This window comes from Euwallacea similis, chromosome 12, assembly GCF_039881205.1.
Source record: "Euwallacea similis isolate ESF13 chromosome 12, ESF131.1, whole genome shotgun sequence".
Classification (NCBI taxonomy): Eukaryota; Metazoa; Arthropoda; class Insecta; order Coleoptera; family Curculionidae; genus Euwallacea; species Euwallacea similis.
In genome coordinates this window covers 4940473-4954909 of record NC_089620.1, presented here as the reverse complement: position 1 = coordinate 4954909, position 14437 = coordinate 4940473, and the positions used below count along the sequence as shown (strand labels likewise).

Here is a 14437-nt window from a genome sequence, read left to right as displayed (position 1 = left end):
TAAATGCAAATCCGCGTTCACGCTCAGCAAAACTAAGAGCTATACAGAGGTTGTCATGAGAACTTTCTGCATCATCTCAATAGTTGTGTTTTTTCTTAGCATTGTAGGATTATTTAAGGTAAAATTACATGTTCAGTCGTTAAATAGAGAGCTAATAAAAATAAAAAGTGAAATTAGTTTAGTACAAAGTGATATAAAAGTTTTACAAGCAGAATGGAGCTATTTGAATAATCCAAAAAGGCTTGCAAGTCTTGTAAAGAAATACTTGAAAAATAACTCTTTAATACTGGCTAGCCAGGTTAAAAATCTTGACTCTTTAAATGGCCGCAGCGTGCTAGCACAACTTAAAATCCATGATCAACAGTGAGATTAAGTCTTATTTTTTACAGATGAGCACATCACAATAAAACTTACTTTGTATCCGTTCAGGATAGCGGCAAGGTAGTATAACCATAGAGTAAAAGTGAGTTTACAACAAATGGTGTCATCCCAGTGCTTGACACTGGGATCCAGCCTTTCCATAATCATCAAAAACATTGTATTTTAACGTAAAACAGCTATTTTTATGCTTACCAACTTAATAAAATTCCTGGATCCCAGTGTCTGGGCACTGGGATAACAAAGGAGAGCAGTGTCAGCTACTTGCATAACACCATTTGTTGTGCAACTTACTTTAGTATGAAATTGCTTGCGTAAGATTTTGGCAGCCTCTTAACATTTTTTGACATTTCAATTACGTATTTAACGTTGCGTTTTTTTGCGTAGAATACTGCTTTTTCAAGAGAGTCAAACTTTAATACAATCTGTTTTTTTGGATCTTTTGAGCCAACCCACCCCATCAAAGGTTCAATGTAGTAAGAACCAGATTCAATTTTTAGGTGCCAGAAATTTGTATTACCTAAACCAGATTGTGTTGCAGTTCTTGTTGGTCTATAAATCCTAAAAACTACTTTATCGTCAATGCCCATAGTTCTTGTTAAATAAGCTTAAATATATATCCAAATAAATCCTTTCACAAACAATTAGTATGAAAGAATGAAGTTTGAAATAAATATTTTTATGTTATATTATTATTAAATTATATTAAAAGGATTAGCTAAATAGGAGTAACCGATGATGCAACAGGAAATAGTAACAATTAATGCAGAGTTACGTGATATAACAAAAACAAAAGCGATGCATTCTCTAAGGAAGAAAGGAAACATCCCTGGAATCATATATGGAAAGGGCCATAATAATGTAAATTTGACATTGTCTGCAAAGGAATTCACGAAGCAATATAAATCAGGTTCTCTTTCTGCACATTTGATAGAGCTGAATATTTCGGGCAAAAAGGAATATGCTCTTGTTCGCGATATCCAATTGCATGTAGTAAAGGATACTGTGCAACATGTTGATTTTCAATTTGTTGATAAAGGCAGCGAAATTAAAATAGACATACCTCTATCATTTGTGAATGAAAGTAAAGCTCCAGGGATCAAGTTAGGTGGAGTGCTTAATGTTTTGTGTCGTTCTATTGCTGTTAAATGTTCTCCTGATAAAATACCTCAGGTTATAGAAGTTGATTTATCCGGCAAAATGATTGGCCAATCTATACATATCAATGATGTAAAATTACCAGAAGGTGTTAAGTTTGTAGCTCATGAAGAAGAAAATTTTACCATTGTTACAATTTCTGCTGCCGATAGTGACGTTGAAGAACCTCAAGCAGAAACAGAGGAATAGTGCACCTGATAGTTGGGCTTGGTAATCCTGGCAGTCAATATGAGCTAACTCATCATAATATCGGCTTCATCACCGTTGATGCAATCTGCAAATATTGGAATTTCCAGTCGTTCTCTAAAAAAGCCGATCATCTAATAACCTCTGGCATAATTAATGATAATAAAATCATGTTAATAAAGCCTTATTCATTTATGAATAATTCAGGCATTTCTGTTGCAAAAATACGAAACTTTTACAAATTATCGCTAGATAATATCGTTGTCATACACGATGACGCTGATTTGGAACTTGGAAGAATAAAAGTAAAGAAAGGTGGTAGTTCTGCTGGACATAATGGACTTAAATCCATAGATAGTTTTATTGGCAACGATTATTGGCGCTTGAGATTTGGAGTGGGTAGACCTGAAGATCAAAGAAGCTTAGCAGATTATGTGTTATCAAAATTTTCAAATTTTGATAATGTTACTCCCTTAGTGGAAAAAATAGCAAAAAATATACACTTAATGCTGCAAGGAGATAATACAGCTTTTATCAATTTGATTGTATAATATTACGAAACACAGGGATTGTATGGTCCCAGAGTGTGATGGTGTGGATTTAGTATGAACAATTCAGGAGATTTTGTCCACTGTAAAGATATAAACTCAAAAGGTGTAAGACCCTTAAGAGTTTTGAGTCTTTTAGCATAATTGTAGGCCATAACAAAGTCATAAAGATGCTCTTTGAGTTGCTGGTGAGACTGATAGTAATACTTCTTAACAGTGGCATTCTTTAAAGTTTTGTTCATACGCTCAACTTGCCCATTTGTCCAAGGATGGCTAACTTTTGTTAGACGGTGTTCAATGTCATTTTCTTCACAAGCTCTATCAAATATATGTTGAAAAGCGTATTTATGGCGTTTTTGGTTGGTAAATTGTATACTGTTATCTGTCAAAATAGTGTGGATTTTATATGGTAAAATTTTAATCAAATTACGTAGAAACTCAGCAGCTATAGGTTTTGTAGCACTTTTATGCAACTCAACATACGTAAATTTGGATGTTCTATCTATTGCAACAAACAAATATAACTTTCCTTCTTCTGTTCTGACTTCTGCAATATCAATATGGAAATAGCCTATAGGATATTGTTTGAATTTCTTTTTTGGTTTAACTTCGCCATCAACATCTGGTAGTCTGCTAATGCTGTGCCTCTGTAAGCAACGATGTAGACTAGAGCGAGTCAAGTGTGGGATTGAGGTTTGCAAAGCGTAGAGACAATCATCTAATGGCAATAGAGTATGCTTACGAAATGCAACAATTACAGCCTCCTCTTCTAAAGTTAAAACAGTTGATCTTGCATGCTTCGGACCCATATCAGCGTCTTTGGCAAAAGACCGTTTTCTCCATTTAATGATAGTTTTTGGATTAAGGTTATAGTACCTGGAGAGTTTTGCTATGCTCTCTTTACTATTTTGTATTGCTCTACGAATTGTCTCTGTTGTTTTGGCGCACCCATGTAATATTTGTCCCATAATTCCTCCTTTGATGGTATTGTTTTCTCATATTTTATCATACCATCACACTCTGGGACCATACATCCCCCCTCCCCCCTAATTCCTATATCAAACCTTTCTTTACTAGATTATATAGTCAATATAAAAAGCCATATAAAATTGCTTCCACTGCTGCCATGAGGAAATTGCTTATTCTTGCTAACTCTTTAGTCAGAGATGACAGGGTTTTTACTGAGGAATATAACTCTCTGTCTGTTTCTATCTAAGAGCCAGCATAGCTGTGGATAAGCACGTTTATACAGATAAAAGTACTTATCCACAGCTACATCAATTTTTCTATTGACTTTTAACACAACTGCTGAACAGATACATTCGTCATCCCGCTACGTGTTAGCGGCCAAGATACCGCGGCGGTATGCCGTGGGAAACCTGACTTGCATTAGCTATAAAATAGTGATTTATATAAATCCCATGGCATGCCGAATGAAGCGTTTTTTGAGGAAATTTGAATTTTCAACTGCAATCAAGCCAAGATTTCTTAGTGCTTTAGCGCAGAATATTCTGTTGGAAAACATCCTATTTAATCCATCAGTTGCAAGCGCCATTGTAAAATTATCAAAGTATCTGTTACGTGAAATTTTCTTTAATAAATAACTACTGCCAACATCAGTACCAGCCACTTTTGCAGCAACTACGTGCTTTATAACACTTTCTACATCTCTAATTCCAAGATTAAGCCCTTGACCCGCAACTGGATGAATTGAATGTGCTGCATCGCCGATAAGCAAAACTCTACCCTTATATAACTTTTTTGCGAAAGCAAAACTTAAAGGATAAAGTTTTCTTTCACCCTCTAATTTTATCTCTCCTAAATAAGAACCAAATCTTTTTTTAAGCTCTATAATAAATTCTTCTTCAGACAGATCCATTAGCATTTTTGAAATTTCAGATTTTTCTGTCCAAACTATCGAAGAAGTATAGCCACCCTTCATCGGTAGAATTGCAAATAGACCGCCAGGGAAAAAACGCTCTACAGCTAAGTTTTGGTGATGCAGTTCATGCTTTACATTAAATACTATGCTACTTTGTTTATAGTCAAATTTCACTGTCGGTATAGAAAATAACTCTGGTAATTTAGAGTTTTTGCCTTCAGCGCAGATAAGTAGCGATGATATTAATTCCTGGTTATTATCAAGAATCACTTCCACATATCCTGAATCACAAGCAATTGTTTTATAGGAATGTGGAGAGTATATATTCAGTTTATTTAGAAAATTATTGTTGATTGCATTCCATATAGTAGCATTGTTGATAACATAACCCATTGGCTCTTCGCTAACCATTTTATGATTGTAATGCACAGTAACCGCATCTAATATGCATATATCAAGTATTGGCTCAGCTTCACTTTCCACAAACTGCCAAATCCCTAACTTTTCCAATATTTTTTTCGAGCCTTGAGAAATAGCAAATGCTCGATTGTCATCTACTACACGTGGTAGACTATTTTTTTCAATCACAGCTACAGACACAGAGTCACAACTGAGGCCAATGGCAGTAATAAGACCAAGTAACCCACCACCTGAAATGATTACATCATAATTCATTTTATTTACGCTAATTGTAAAATTATATTTTATCTGTTTTGAAAATAGTTTAAACAAACTTTATATATAAATTAAATTTTTTAGATCCCAGCGTCAGCTACTTGGATGACATCTAAAGACACTCCACCTTGTCATTCCAGCACGTAACGAACAACTGTACGAACATTTTGTGAAGGCAGTGTGTTAAATGCTATGGCCGGTTTTGCCTAAAACATAAAGGTGTCATCCCAGTGCTTGACACTGGGATCCATTCTTCTTTTTTTCTGGATTCCAGCGTCACGCGCTGGAATGACAAAAACTGCTAATTTTTCATGTAAATAATGGTTATGCAAGCAGTCTATTTTGTAACTAACAAAAGAGGACTTTGATTCGCATGTTTCTCACGCTTATTCTATTGTTTAACTATACTTTGAGCAATGTCTTCATAAATCTCTGCCAAATCCTCACTTAACATTAAAGGATTTCCGCAATCAGAAGCATGGCATATTTGTGGATCTAGAGGAACTCTGCCTAGAAGTTTGATGCCCAGCTCCTCAGACATTTTTTTTGCACCGTCTTTTCCAAATATGTATATTTTTGAGCCGCTTTGAATGAAATAACTCATATTTTCTACAATGCCAATAACCGGTACGCTGAGCTTTGTAAACATATCATAAATTTTGCGAGCATCGATTAAAGAGAGCTCCTGTGGAGTTGAAACTATTATCGCCCCAGTTAAGTTAAAATTTTCCATAAGACTTAAATGCACATCGCCAGTTCCAGGTGATGTATCAACTATCAAATACTCTATATCGGACCATTTTGTTCCCATTAGCAGATTATAAAGTGCTTTTGTAATCATAGGTCCGCGCCATATTGCTGCACGATCTTTATCGATAAAATAGCCAATTGAAATAGTATGCAGTCCATACTTTTCTATAGGCATTGCTTTACTATCCTGTATTTTTGGCTTTAATTTTTCAGCGCCAAGCATTTTAGGAATTGAAGGACCATATATATCTGCATCAACCAGCGCAACTTTGTGTTTTAACTTTGCTAATGAGAGAGCAAGATTTAGCGCAACTGTGGACTTGCCCACACCGCCTTTACCAGAGGCCACAACGATTATATTTTTCACTCCTTCGATATGTAATTTAGCTTTTTGTTGCCCAGTTTGTTTTTGACAAGTAGCAACCACGGTCACTTTTGTCACCCCCGGTATAGCTTTAACAGCTTGCTCACAATTTCTTCTTAATTCTTCATTTGCTTGCGTGTTACCGGCAACTTCAAGCGCAAAACCAACGTCCCCACCTTTAATAATGATTGAGGATATTATACCAAGAGTTTTACCACTTTCTTGTTCTACGACTTTTTTTAAGCTCTCTCTTACAATTTCTTCGTTGATCATTAGCCTTTTAGGTGATTTCTTCCTGAAGTCGTTTAATCTCAGCTTGAGGAAGGCCGGTTGTCTGAGAGATAATATCAATAGAGATGTCAACCTTAAGTAGGTTTTTTGCTACTTCAATCTTTCCCTCATCAAGTTTTTGAGCGAGGATGCCTTCTTCTTTCCGCAGATCCATTATTCTTTCTTCGTAAGCTACTAAATCTTTCTCATTCCAGCAAAACTTGTCTAACTCATCATATGCTAGCTTTACTATTGGTGATTTTTCTGCTATATTCCTTAGGTCTTCATCTGTAGTTTCATCTGCATACCGTTGTCTAAGTGAAGAAGGTCGCCCCTCCTCACTCGACTTCAAAACCGTACGTGAGACTTTGCGCCTCATACGGCTTCTCTCCAATTTGGTGCTTTTCATGCACACCTCCTGTGTAATTCATCGTGACAATGTCCATGTAACAAAGATAAGTTTTTGATCATATTGTTTCGTCTATTCCGGTCTTTGTGATGTATTTCTATTGTATCATCACTTTTAAACCATAGTCTACAATTATCACATTTACTTTGTTGTAACTTCAATAGTTTTATTACTCTTAATGGCTTATCTGGTATTTTTCTCAGACGTTTACCCCAATAAACCCAATCACCATCATATGGAGATCTGGTTCTTTGCACTTTGATATGTCGTTTAATAACATGATCGCTGTGTATAATAAGATGTATCTTGTTACTTATCATAAAACGCCAGTTATCGTTATTATACTTTTTAAAGTATTTTCTTTTTATCCAGCATTTCCCTTTGTTTGGGTGCCTAAAGACTGCCCACTTCCAGAGCTTTCTATGTATAGTATTATCCAATGAGCTAAAGATTTTACATGAAACTACCGAAGAGTAATATTGACTCCATCCTCTGTTTATTGGCTTGAGATTCCTTATTATTACTTCCTGTGGTGCCCCACGCATTTCTCTAAGTTTATGTTTAATAGCAAATGTATGCTGCTTTATAGAATTACGACTTGGTTTTATTAATAATGTGTAACCTTTTTTACTTTCTTTTGTTGGATATTGTCTTATTGAAAATCCAAGAAAATCAAATCCTGGTTTTGTTTCGTCAATGGTTCTTAATGTATGAGAAACTCTTGTTTTAGAGGGCTTTAATTTTAGTCCAATGGTTTCTAACCATTCTTCAACTAAAATTTTTGCTTTAAGAATAATCTCTTCACTTTCATGTATGACGACAAAATCATCACAGTAGAAAATTACACTAATAGACTTTTGCGCATTTTTATGTGATATCCTACCATATTTTCTTTTCATGCATTGAAAGAGTTCGTTTGTTAATGCTTTTTTGATATGTTGCTCTAATCCGTGTAATGCAACACAAGCTAGCAACGGTGAGATCGTCCCTCCTTGAATTGTACCACGTTTTGTGGATTGAAGCTTTCCATCTTCCATAACACCCGCTTCTAACCATCCTCTTATGATTTTCTTTAACGTTGGTGTGGTTTTCAAGCAGTTTATTATGGTTAATATTGTCAAACGATCAATCACCTTAATACCCCATTCAATAATCAAGTAACTAAGGAAATTACAGTTACAGATCCAACACATCCACTATTTGGCAGAACATTTCCAATATCTTCTGTCAGCTCAAAAGTCCACAATGTATTTGTTACTTATCGCAATTACATCATTCTACGTATTCCGTTTTCTGCTACCAACTTAGCTAGTAAGCAAAACTTTCTCACCAGCAAGTTAACGTGGTCTTCATTATACGAATTTGTTTCTCTAGCAAAGGAGTATAAATTATGCCATGTAAACCACGTCAAGTGTGGCAGAAAATGTCGCAACGTTTCAAGTCAGAAGTTTTAGAAATATATTATTAGTATCCAAAGAGGTTATCTATGAGTACATCAGAGCTAATTACAGCACAACATTTAGCACGCGAAGCAATAATTTATATCAGACAATCAACACCTCATCAAGCATTGAGCAACCAAGAAAGTTTGGAGTTACAGTATGCACTAAAACAAAGAGCAATTGACCTTGGATGGAAAGCTGATAATGTTGTAATCATTGATAGTGATCTTGGTTTAACTGGTGCTAGTGCTGAAAAGCGTGAAGGGTTTAAAGAGATTGTCACTAAAGTCACCTTATCAAAGGTAGCTCTCCTACGATGTGACTCGCTTATCACGTAATTGCTCTGACTGGTACCCTTTACTAGACATATGTGGTTATAAACAGTGTTTAATAGCTGACCGGGATGGTATTTATGACCCTGGTACTATTAATGGTCGGTTGTTACTTGGTCTGAAAGGACAACTTGCTGAAATGGAGTTATCTACTATAAGAACTAGACTAAATGCTGGACTATTAAACAAAGCAACTAGAGGTGATTTAGCCTTATCTCTCCCAGCTGGTCTTGTTCGTAACATTGATGGTTCTGTGAACAAGGATCCTAACCTTGAAGTTCAATCTCGTATCAATCTTATTTTTGAAACTTTTTTAGAAAAACGAACAGCATCAAAGGTTTTAAGACATTTTAACCATCACCAACTTACCATTCCTAGGTACGATAATTTTAAGGAGTTACAGTGGAAAAAACCGACTGTTGCAGCAATTACCTCAATACTCAAAAATCCAGCTTATAGTGGAGCATTTGTTTATGGACGTTCTCATACTATGCGTCACAAACCATCTTCTGTTGAAAAAACAACAAAAAAATTACCGATGGAAGAGTGGAAAGTTCTGATCAAAGGCAAATATCCATCTTATGTAGATTGGGAAACTTTTACAAAGATTCAGATGATGTTAAAAGATAATCATGCAGAGTATGATCGCAATAAAACACGTGGAATAGCTAGACCAGGTGCAGCACTGTTACATGGAATAATCTATTGTGGAGAATGTGGACACAAAATGTTGGTACAGTATAAAGAAGGAAATCGTTATTTATGCAACCATCTACGCCAGCAATATCTTGTACCTGTATGTCAGTTTTTACCTGCCGATGTTATTGATAATGAAGTAATTCCAAAATTTTTTGCAGTGCTCGGTCAAATTGAACTAGACGCTTATACTCAGGCAATTAACTCACAGTTGCAATCTAGTTAATAAAGCACATTTACAACAATTAGAGCGTTTAAAGTACCAAGTTAGATTGGCAGAACGACAATTTAATCAAGTAGATCCTGATAATCGTCTTGTAGCTGCAGAACTTGAAAGACGCTGGGAGGAAGCGTTGAAAGAAGTCCAACAAGCAGAAATTATGTTCGAACGTCAGCGTCCAAGTAATCCGACACCTCAATTACCTGAAGAATTAAAAACAGTATTTTTAGATGTAGGCAAAAGATTACCTGAAATTTGGCATAAGTCAGTTCTATCACGTCAACAACAAAAATCCTTTCTTCTTTGTCTCATTGATAAAGTGGTAGCACATCGGGTCAGACGTGATTGTCTTCAGGTACGCATTATATGGCATGGTGGAGAAACTACTACTTCTCATGTTTCCGTTCCAGTAAACTCTTTTTAAGAATTGACTAAAGCAACGGAAATGGAGCAGTCTATAATAAAGTTAAGTAAAGAAGGTAAAACAGATGCAGAAATTGCCAAGCACTTAGAAAAACAAGGACATCGTTCTCCCTCAAAGAACATCGTTTTAGAAAGTACAGTAAAAACTATTCGATTAAAAAATAATATTATGCGGACAAAGCATCAATCACATCCACTTAAAGTACCTGGATATCTTACTGTTCCACAAATTGCAAAAATCCTCAACGTTACCACGCATTGGCTTTATGATAGAATCAATAATGGTCAAATTAAAATACGAAAAGATGATAGTAAAACCAGAGGTAAATATTTATTTAAAGATACACCAAAGACTGTTAGAATCCTTATGGATTTTAAACATGGTAAACGGGAGTGTTAAATAAACTGTGTCAAACCGAAAAACAAAGTAATAATTGATATAAAAAAATGGAGGTTTGACATGAGTCAAAAAATAGCAAATAGAACTAACGGATTGGTAGATTACAAAGAACTAGAATCAAATATTTTATCATCTATCAGAGAAGGTAAACCGCTAACAGGAAGGGGTGGAGCATTAACACCATTGATAAAAAGGCTGTTGGAGGCAAGCTTGGAAGGTGAAATAGAAAATCACTTATCAAATGAAGATGAAGAAATGCGAAGACTTTGCGCACAAGTGCAGGGTCGTTTGAGCTTTTAACGCCAAGAGATAGAGAAGGAAGTTTTGAACCGCAAATAGTCAGAAAAAGACAAACAAGCCTACATCCAGAGCTTGAAGCAAAGGTATTAAGTACATTTGCCAGTGGTATGGGCTATAGAGATATAGCGTCACATGTCGAGGAAATTTATGATCACAAAATATCGGCAGCAGAGATATCCAGCATTACTGATAAACTGCTACCAGTAATCAATGAATGGCGCAACCGTCCGCTGCAAGCGATTTATCCAATAGTTTTTATGGATGGAATGTTCTTTAAAGTGAAAGAAGATGGACGTTGTGTAAGTAAATGTATGTACAATATATTAGGTATAGACCAGAATGGCAGAAAAGAAGTTTTGGGCTTTTATTTAGCTGAAAGCGAAGGAGTTAACTTCTGGTTAGGGGTGCTAAATGACCTCAAAGAAAGAGGGGTAGAAGATGTTCTAATTGCATGTGTTGATGGTCTAAAAAGCTTTCCTACAGCAATAAACAGCGTATTTCCTAACGCAGAGGTACAGCTATGTATCGTGCATCAAATAAGGAATTTACTAAAATATGTATCGAGCAAAGATGTAAAAGTTTTCATGAATGATTTGAAAAAAATATATCGTGCTACAAGTAGAGAAATTGCTGAGAATTACTTACTTGAGCTGGAAGAAAAATGGGGAGAAAAGTATCCATTGGTTGTAAAATCGTGGCAGAACAATTGGGAAAATTTGTCTGGTTATTTCAAGTATTCTGGCCCTGTTAGAAGCCTAATTTATACTACCAACCCAATTGAGGGGTTGCATAGACAGATCAGAAAATTCACTAAAACTAAGGGTTCATTTACCAGCACAAATGCCTTGTATAAACAGGTATATTGTGCTATAAAGAAAGCAGAGGAAAAATGGACTATGCCTGTACATGACTGGGCGTTAACCATCTCTCAGCTTGATATTTTCTTTCCTGGTAGATTAAAAATTGAGTTGAATTAAAAATGCGGTTTGACACAGTTTATTTAACACTCCCGTTCTATTTTCGTCAAGTTTCCGGAGAAATTACTTATTCTGTACTGCCCTAGATCAAAATTTTTATTAAATTCAGAGTCTATTAAATATTCATGTGCTTCTTCAATAAATTTATTTTCTTTTTCTTCGTAACTGGTGTATTTTGTTGTACCATTATTATCCTCACGATAAACTAAATGTTCTTTATGATCAGCATGAATATTTTTATTTTCACAAACCTTTTCAGGATCGTGCTCAAGTACTTTTCTACCAACAATCAATAGCTTATAAGAAATTTCCTATGATTCCTTTTAAGCGAGTTTTGAATTTTTGAAATGTCATGACATTGTTGATACGGTTATCAAGAAACGATAAAGTATCCACAAAATCTTCTGAATAATCATTGATAAAAAAAAGTATCGTACTTAAGTACACTCCAGCTAATATTGCTCTTTTTGTATAGTAGTTAAAATCTGTTGATTGGTCATAAATGCCATACCAAATCGCACTAACAGTTCTGTATAAAAGTTTACTAGAAAAATATATATTTTTTGGTGATACAGAGAGTAATAAAACATTTTTTAAAAGTTCTCTATAATTTGGTAGCTTAGCGTAATTTGAAAGGCGTATTTGAATGGCTAACTTTACTCGCTCTCGCACTTTCATATCTTCTAAATTAGAATTCCTTAGTTCAGCTTCCATTGAGCTATTTAAGTCCTCTGCTATGTGCTCCAAAGCGCTATATATTCCATTCTGAAATTTGCAAAAGCTATTAGCTAGATTAAGGTCAGTGCACACCTTTAATAGGGTTTCATCGCTTATCCCTTCAAATGGAATAACCCTAATTAGCTTATCTATTATTAACTTTTGTTCCACGCAACATTATACTAAACAGCATGTGTGATTGTACCTGAGATTTTCAAACATTCTACAAAATGCTTCACCACGTTCCTCGAAATTTTTCCATTGATCAAAAGAAGCACACGCGGGAGAAAGTAATATTGTTACTTCTTCTGCGCTATTTAAGGCCTCTTCAAAAGCCAATCTGAATGCATCTTCTAGATTGCAACATTTAACATAATCTACTTTATTCTCCATAACATTTGCAAAAGCTTCGGTTGATTCTCCAATAAGAAAAGCTTTTCTAACCCTTGTAAAATGCTTGCTTAATGATTCTATTCCACCTTTTTTGCTTCTTCCACCAACGATCCAATTTATGTTTTCATAAGATAAGATCGCCTTTTCGCTCGATTTTGCATTAGTTGCTTTGCTATCGTTCACGAAAAACACATTTCTTATTTTGCCAAGCAGTTCATTTCTATGCCTCAGTCCTGAAAAGGACTTGATTCCATTGATAATAGTGTTGCTATCTACTCCAAATACCTTACATACGGCATATGTGGCTGCTATGTTTTCTGCGTTGGATATTAGGTTTATTTTCACGTCGCTTACTGATAAGCTATGATTCTCTAGTTTTAACGAGATCTTCTGGATCCCAGTGCCCCTTTTGTCATCCAAGTAGCTGACACTGGGATCCAGATAATTTCGATCTATACCAGTAATCTGTTCACTATAATCAAGCAAATTGTTACCTGCCAATGATATTAGATCTCTTGCACCACCCTCTGTCATCTGAGTAGTTGGCAATGGTTTTTCTTTTCTGGATTCCAGCGTCACGCGCTGGAATGACATCGGGGAATATGTTACTGAGATTGGAATTTTGTCTCCAGTGAATTTGTTGAATATATCAGCAGTAATCTCATTGTCACATCCTATTACGGCAACCTCACTACCGTTTATCAGTTTTAATTTAGTTGCTATGTAGTTCTCCATACTTCCATGCCTATCTATGTGATCTGGTGTAATATTGAGCAGTGCTGAAATGTCCACGTTAATTTCATTCATCAACTCCAATTGAAAAGAGGAGAGTTCGATTACATAAATTTCTGCATCTCTTTCTAGATCCAAAACAGGAACGCCTAAATTTCCACCAATAGCTACTTTTTTCCCTGCAGATTTTAATATGTGCCCTATTAGTGATGTAGTGGTTGATTTACCATTTGTTCCTGTGACGCCTATTACCTTCTGGTTCGTAGTTTTAGCTTCAAGAAATAGCTCAATGTCTGATTTTATTTTGCAATCAAATCTCCTTGCAAGTTTTACTATCCAATGTGGCTCTGTTGGCACTCCAGGGCTTAAAACCAATGCACTGATCTCATGCCAATTGTATTCCTTGGGATGAATAAAATTACATTTCTTATACATCATTTTTGCATTTGCTATTTGCTCTTCATGATCATCCCATGCATATATTCTTGCACCACTCTTTGTTAGAGCGTTAATGGCGGATAAACCAGTTTTACCAAGACCAAAAACCGCGACGTTTTGATTTTTGTATTTGTTTAGTTGCACTGCTAGATAACTTATGCGAACCATTTTATAAAGATATCGTACAAATTACAACAGACTTCTTTCGTAGGTTACAACTGTCATTCAATAGAAACAAAAAACTTCCTTGACAAACTCCGCCAGTCCCCTTATCATGAAACTGAAGCTATTTATTTATCTTCTCTGTACAGATTAAATGACAAAAAAACTCACGTATCTGGCGTCTCATGTTTAATTTTTTGCACTATGTGCACCTTATGTCTTTATCAAATTTCTAGGTTTTTACCTACACAAGCTGAGATACGCTTATAAAGCATTTAAAACATTAGAAAACGCCAACTTAAAAAATGGATAGTGAATAATTAGCTACCCTAGGGTTTCTTTTGCCTTTTTTTCTGTTTAGTAAATTTCTTAATGTTTATAATTTAGATTAGTTGCGGCTTAAAAGCAACTGAATCGCGGTTATTAAACGTTTAGAATAAAAAAACGCCATACTTGAAAGTATAATGTAAGTAATTAGCCAACCACGGGGCTTCTTTTGCCTTTTTTTCATTTGGTAAATTTCTTAATGTTTGTAGCTAAAGCAACTTAAGAGACCGAAAATGGTCAGTGCTCCTTTTTTTGTCA

The 14437-nt window shown here is 35.3% G+C and overlaps 3 protein-coding genes across 3 annotated transcripts; 1 reads left to right on the top strand and 2 right to left on the bottom strand.

Annotated features, from left to right (window-relative positions):
• Positions 1–3159: 3159 nt before the first annotated feature.
• LOC136412507 (ubiquinone hydroxylase UbiL-like) lies at positions 3160–4827 on the bottom strand. Its single transcript, XM_066395578.1, has 2 exons — positions 3894–4827; positions 3160–3323 (listed from the first exon to the last, which is right to left on the bottom strand). The coding sequence occupies exons 1-2, from the start codon at positions 4825–4827 to the stop codon at positions 3160–3162; spliced, it is 1098 nt and encodes a 365-aa protein (XP_066251675.1).
• A 391-nt stretch (positions 4828–5218) lies between these two features.
• Positions 5219–6214, bottom strand: LOC136412506 (iron-sulfur cluster carrier protein-like). The gene has a single exon (XM_066395576.1). It carries the CDS (start codon positions 6212–6214, stop codon positions 5219–5221), a length of 996 nt encoding a protein of 331 aa, XP_066251673.1.
• Positions 6215–8106: 1892 nt separating this feature from the next.
• Positions 8107–10433, top strand: LOC136412505 (uncharacterized protein y4bA/y4pH-like). Its single transcript, XM_066395575.1, has 5 exons — positions 8107–8364; positions 8447–9286; positions 9351–9546; positions 9736–10056; positions 10234–10433. The coding sequence occupies exons 1-5, from the start codon at positions 8107–8109 to the stop codon at positions 10431–10433; spliced, it is 1815 nt and encodes a 604-aa protein (XP_066251672.1).
• The last annotated feature ends 4004 nt before the right edge of the window (positions 10434–14437 follow it).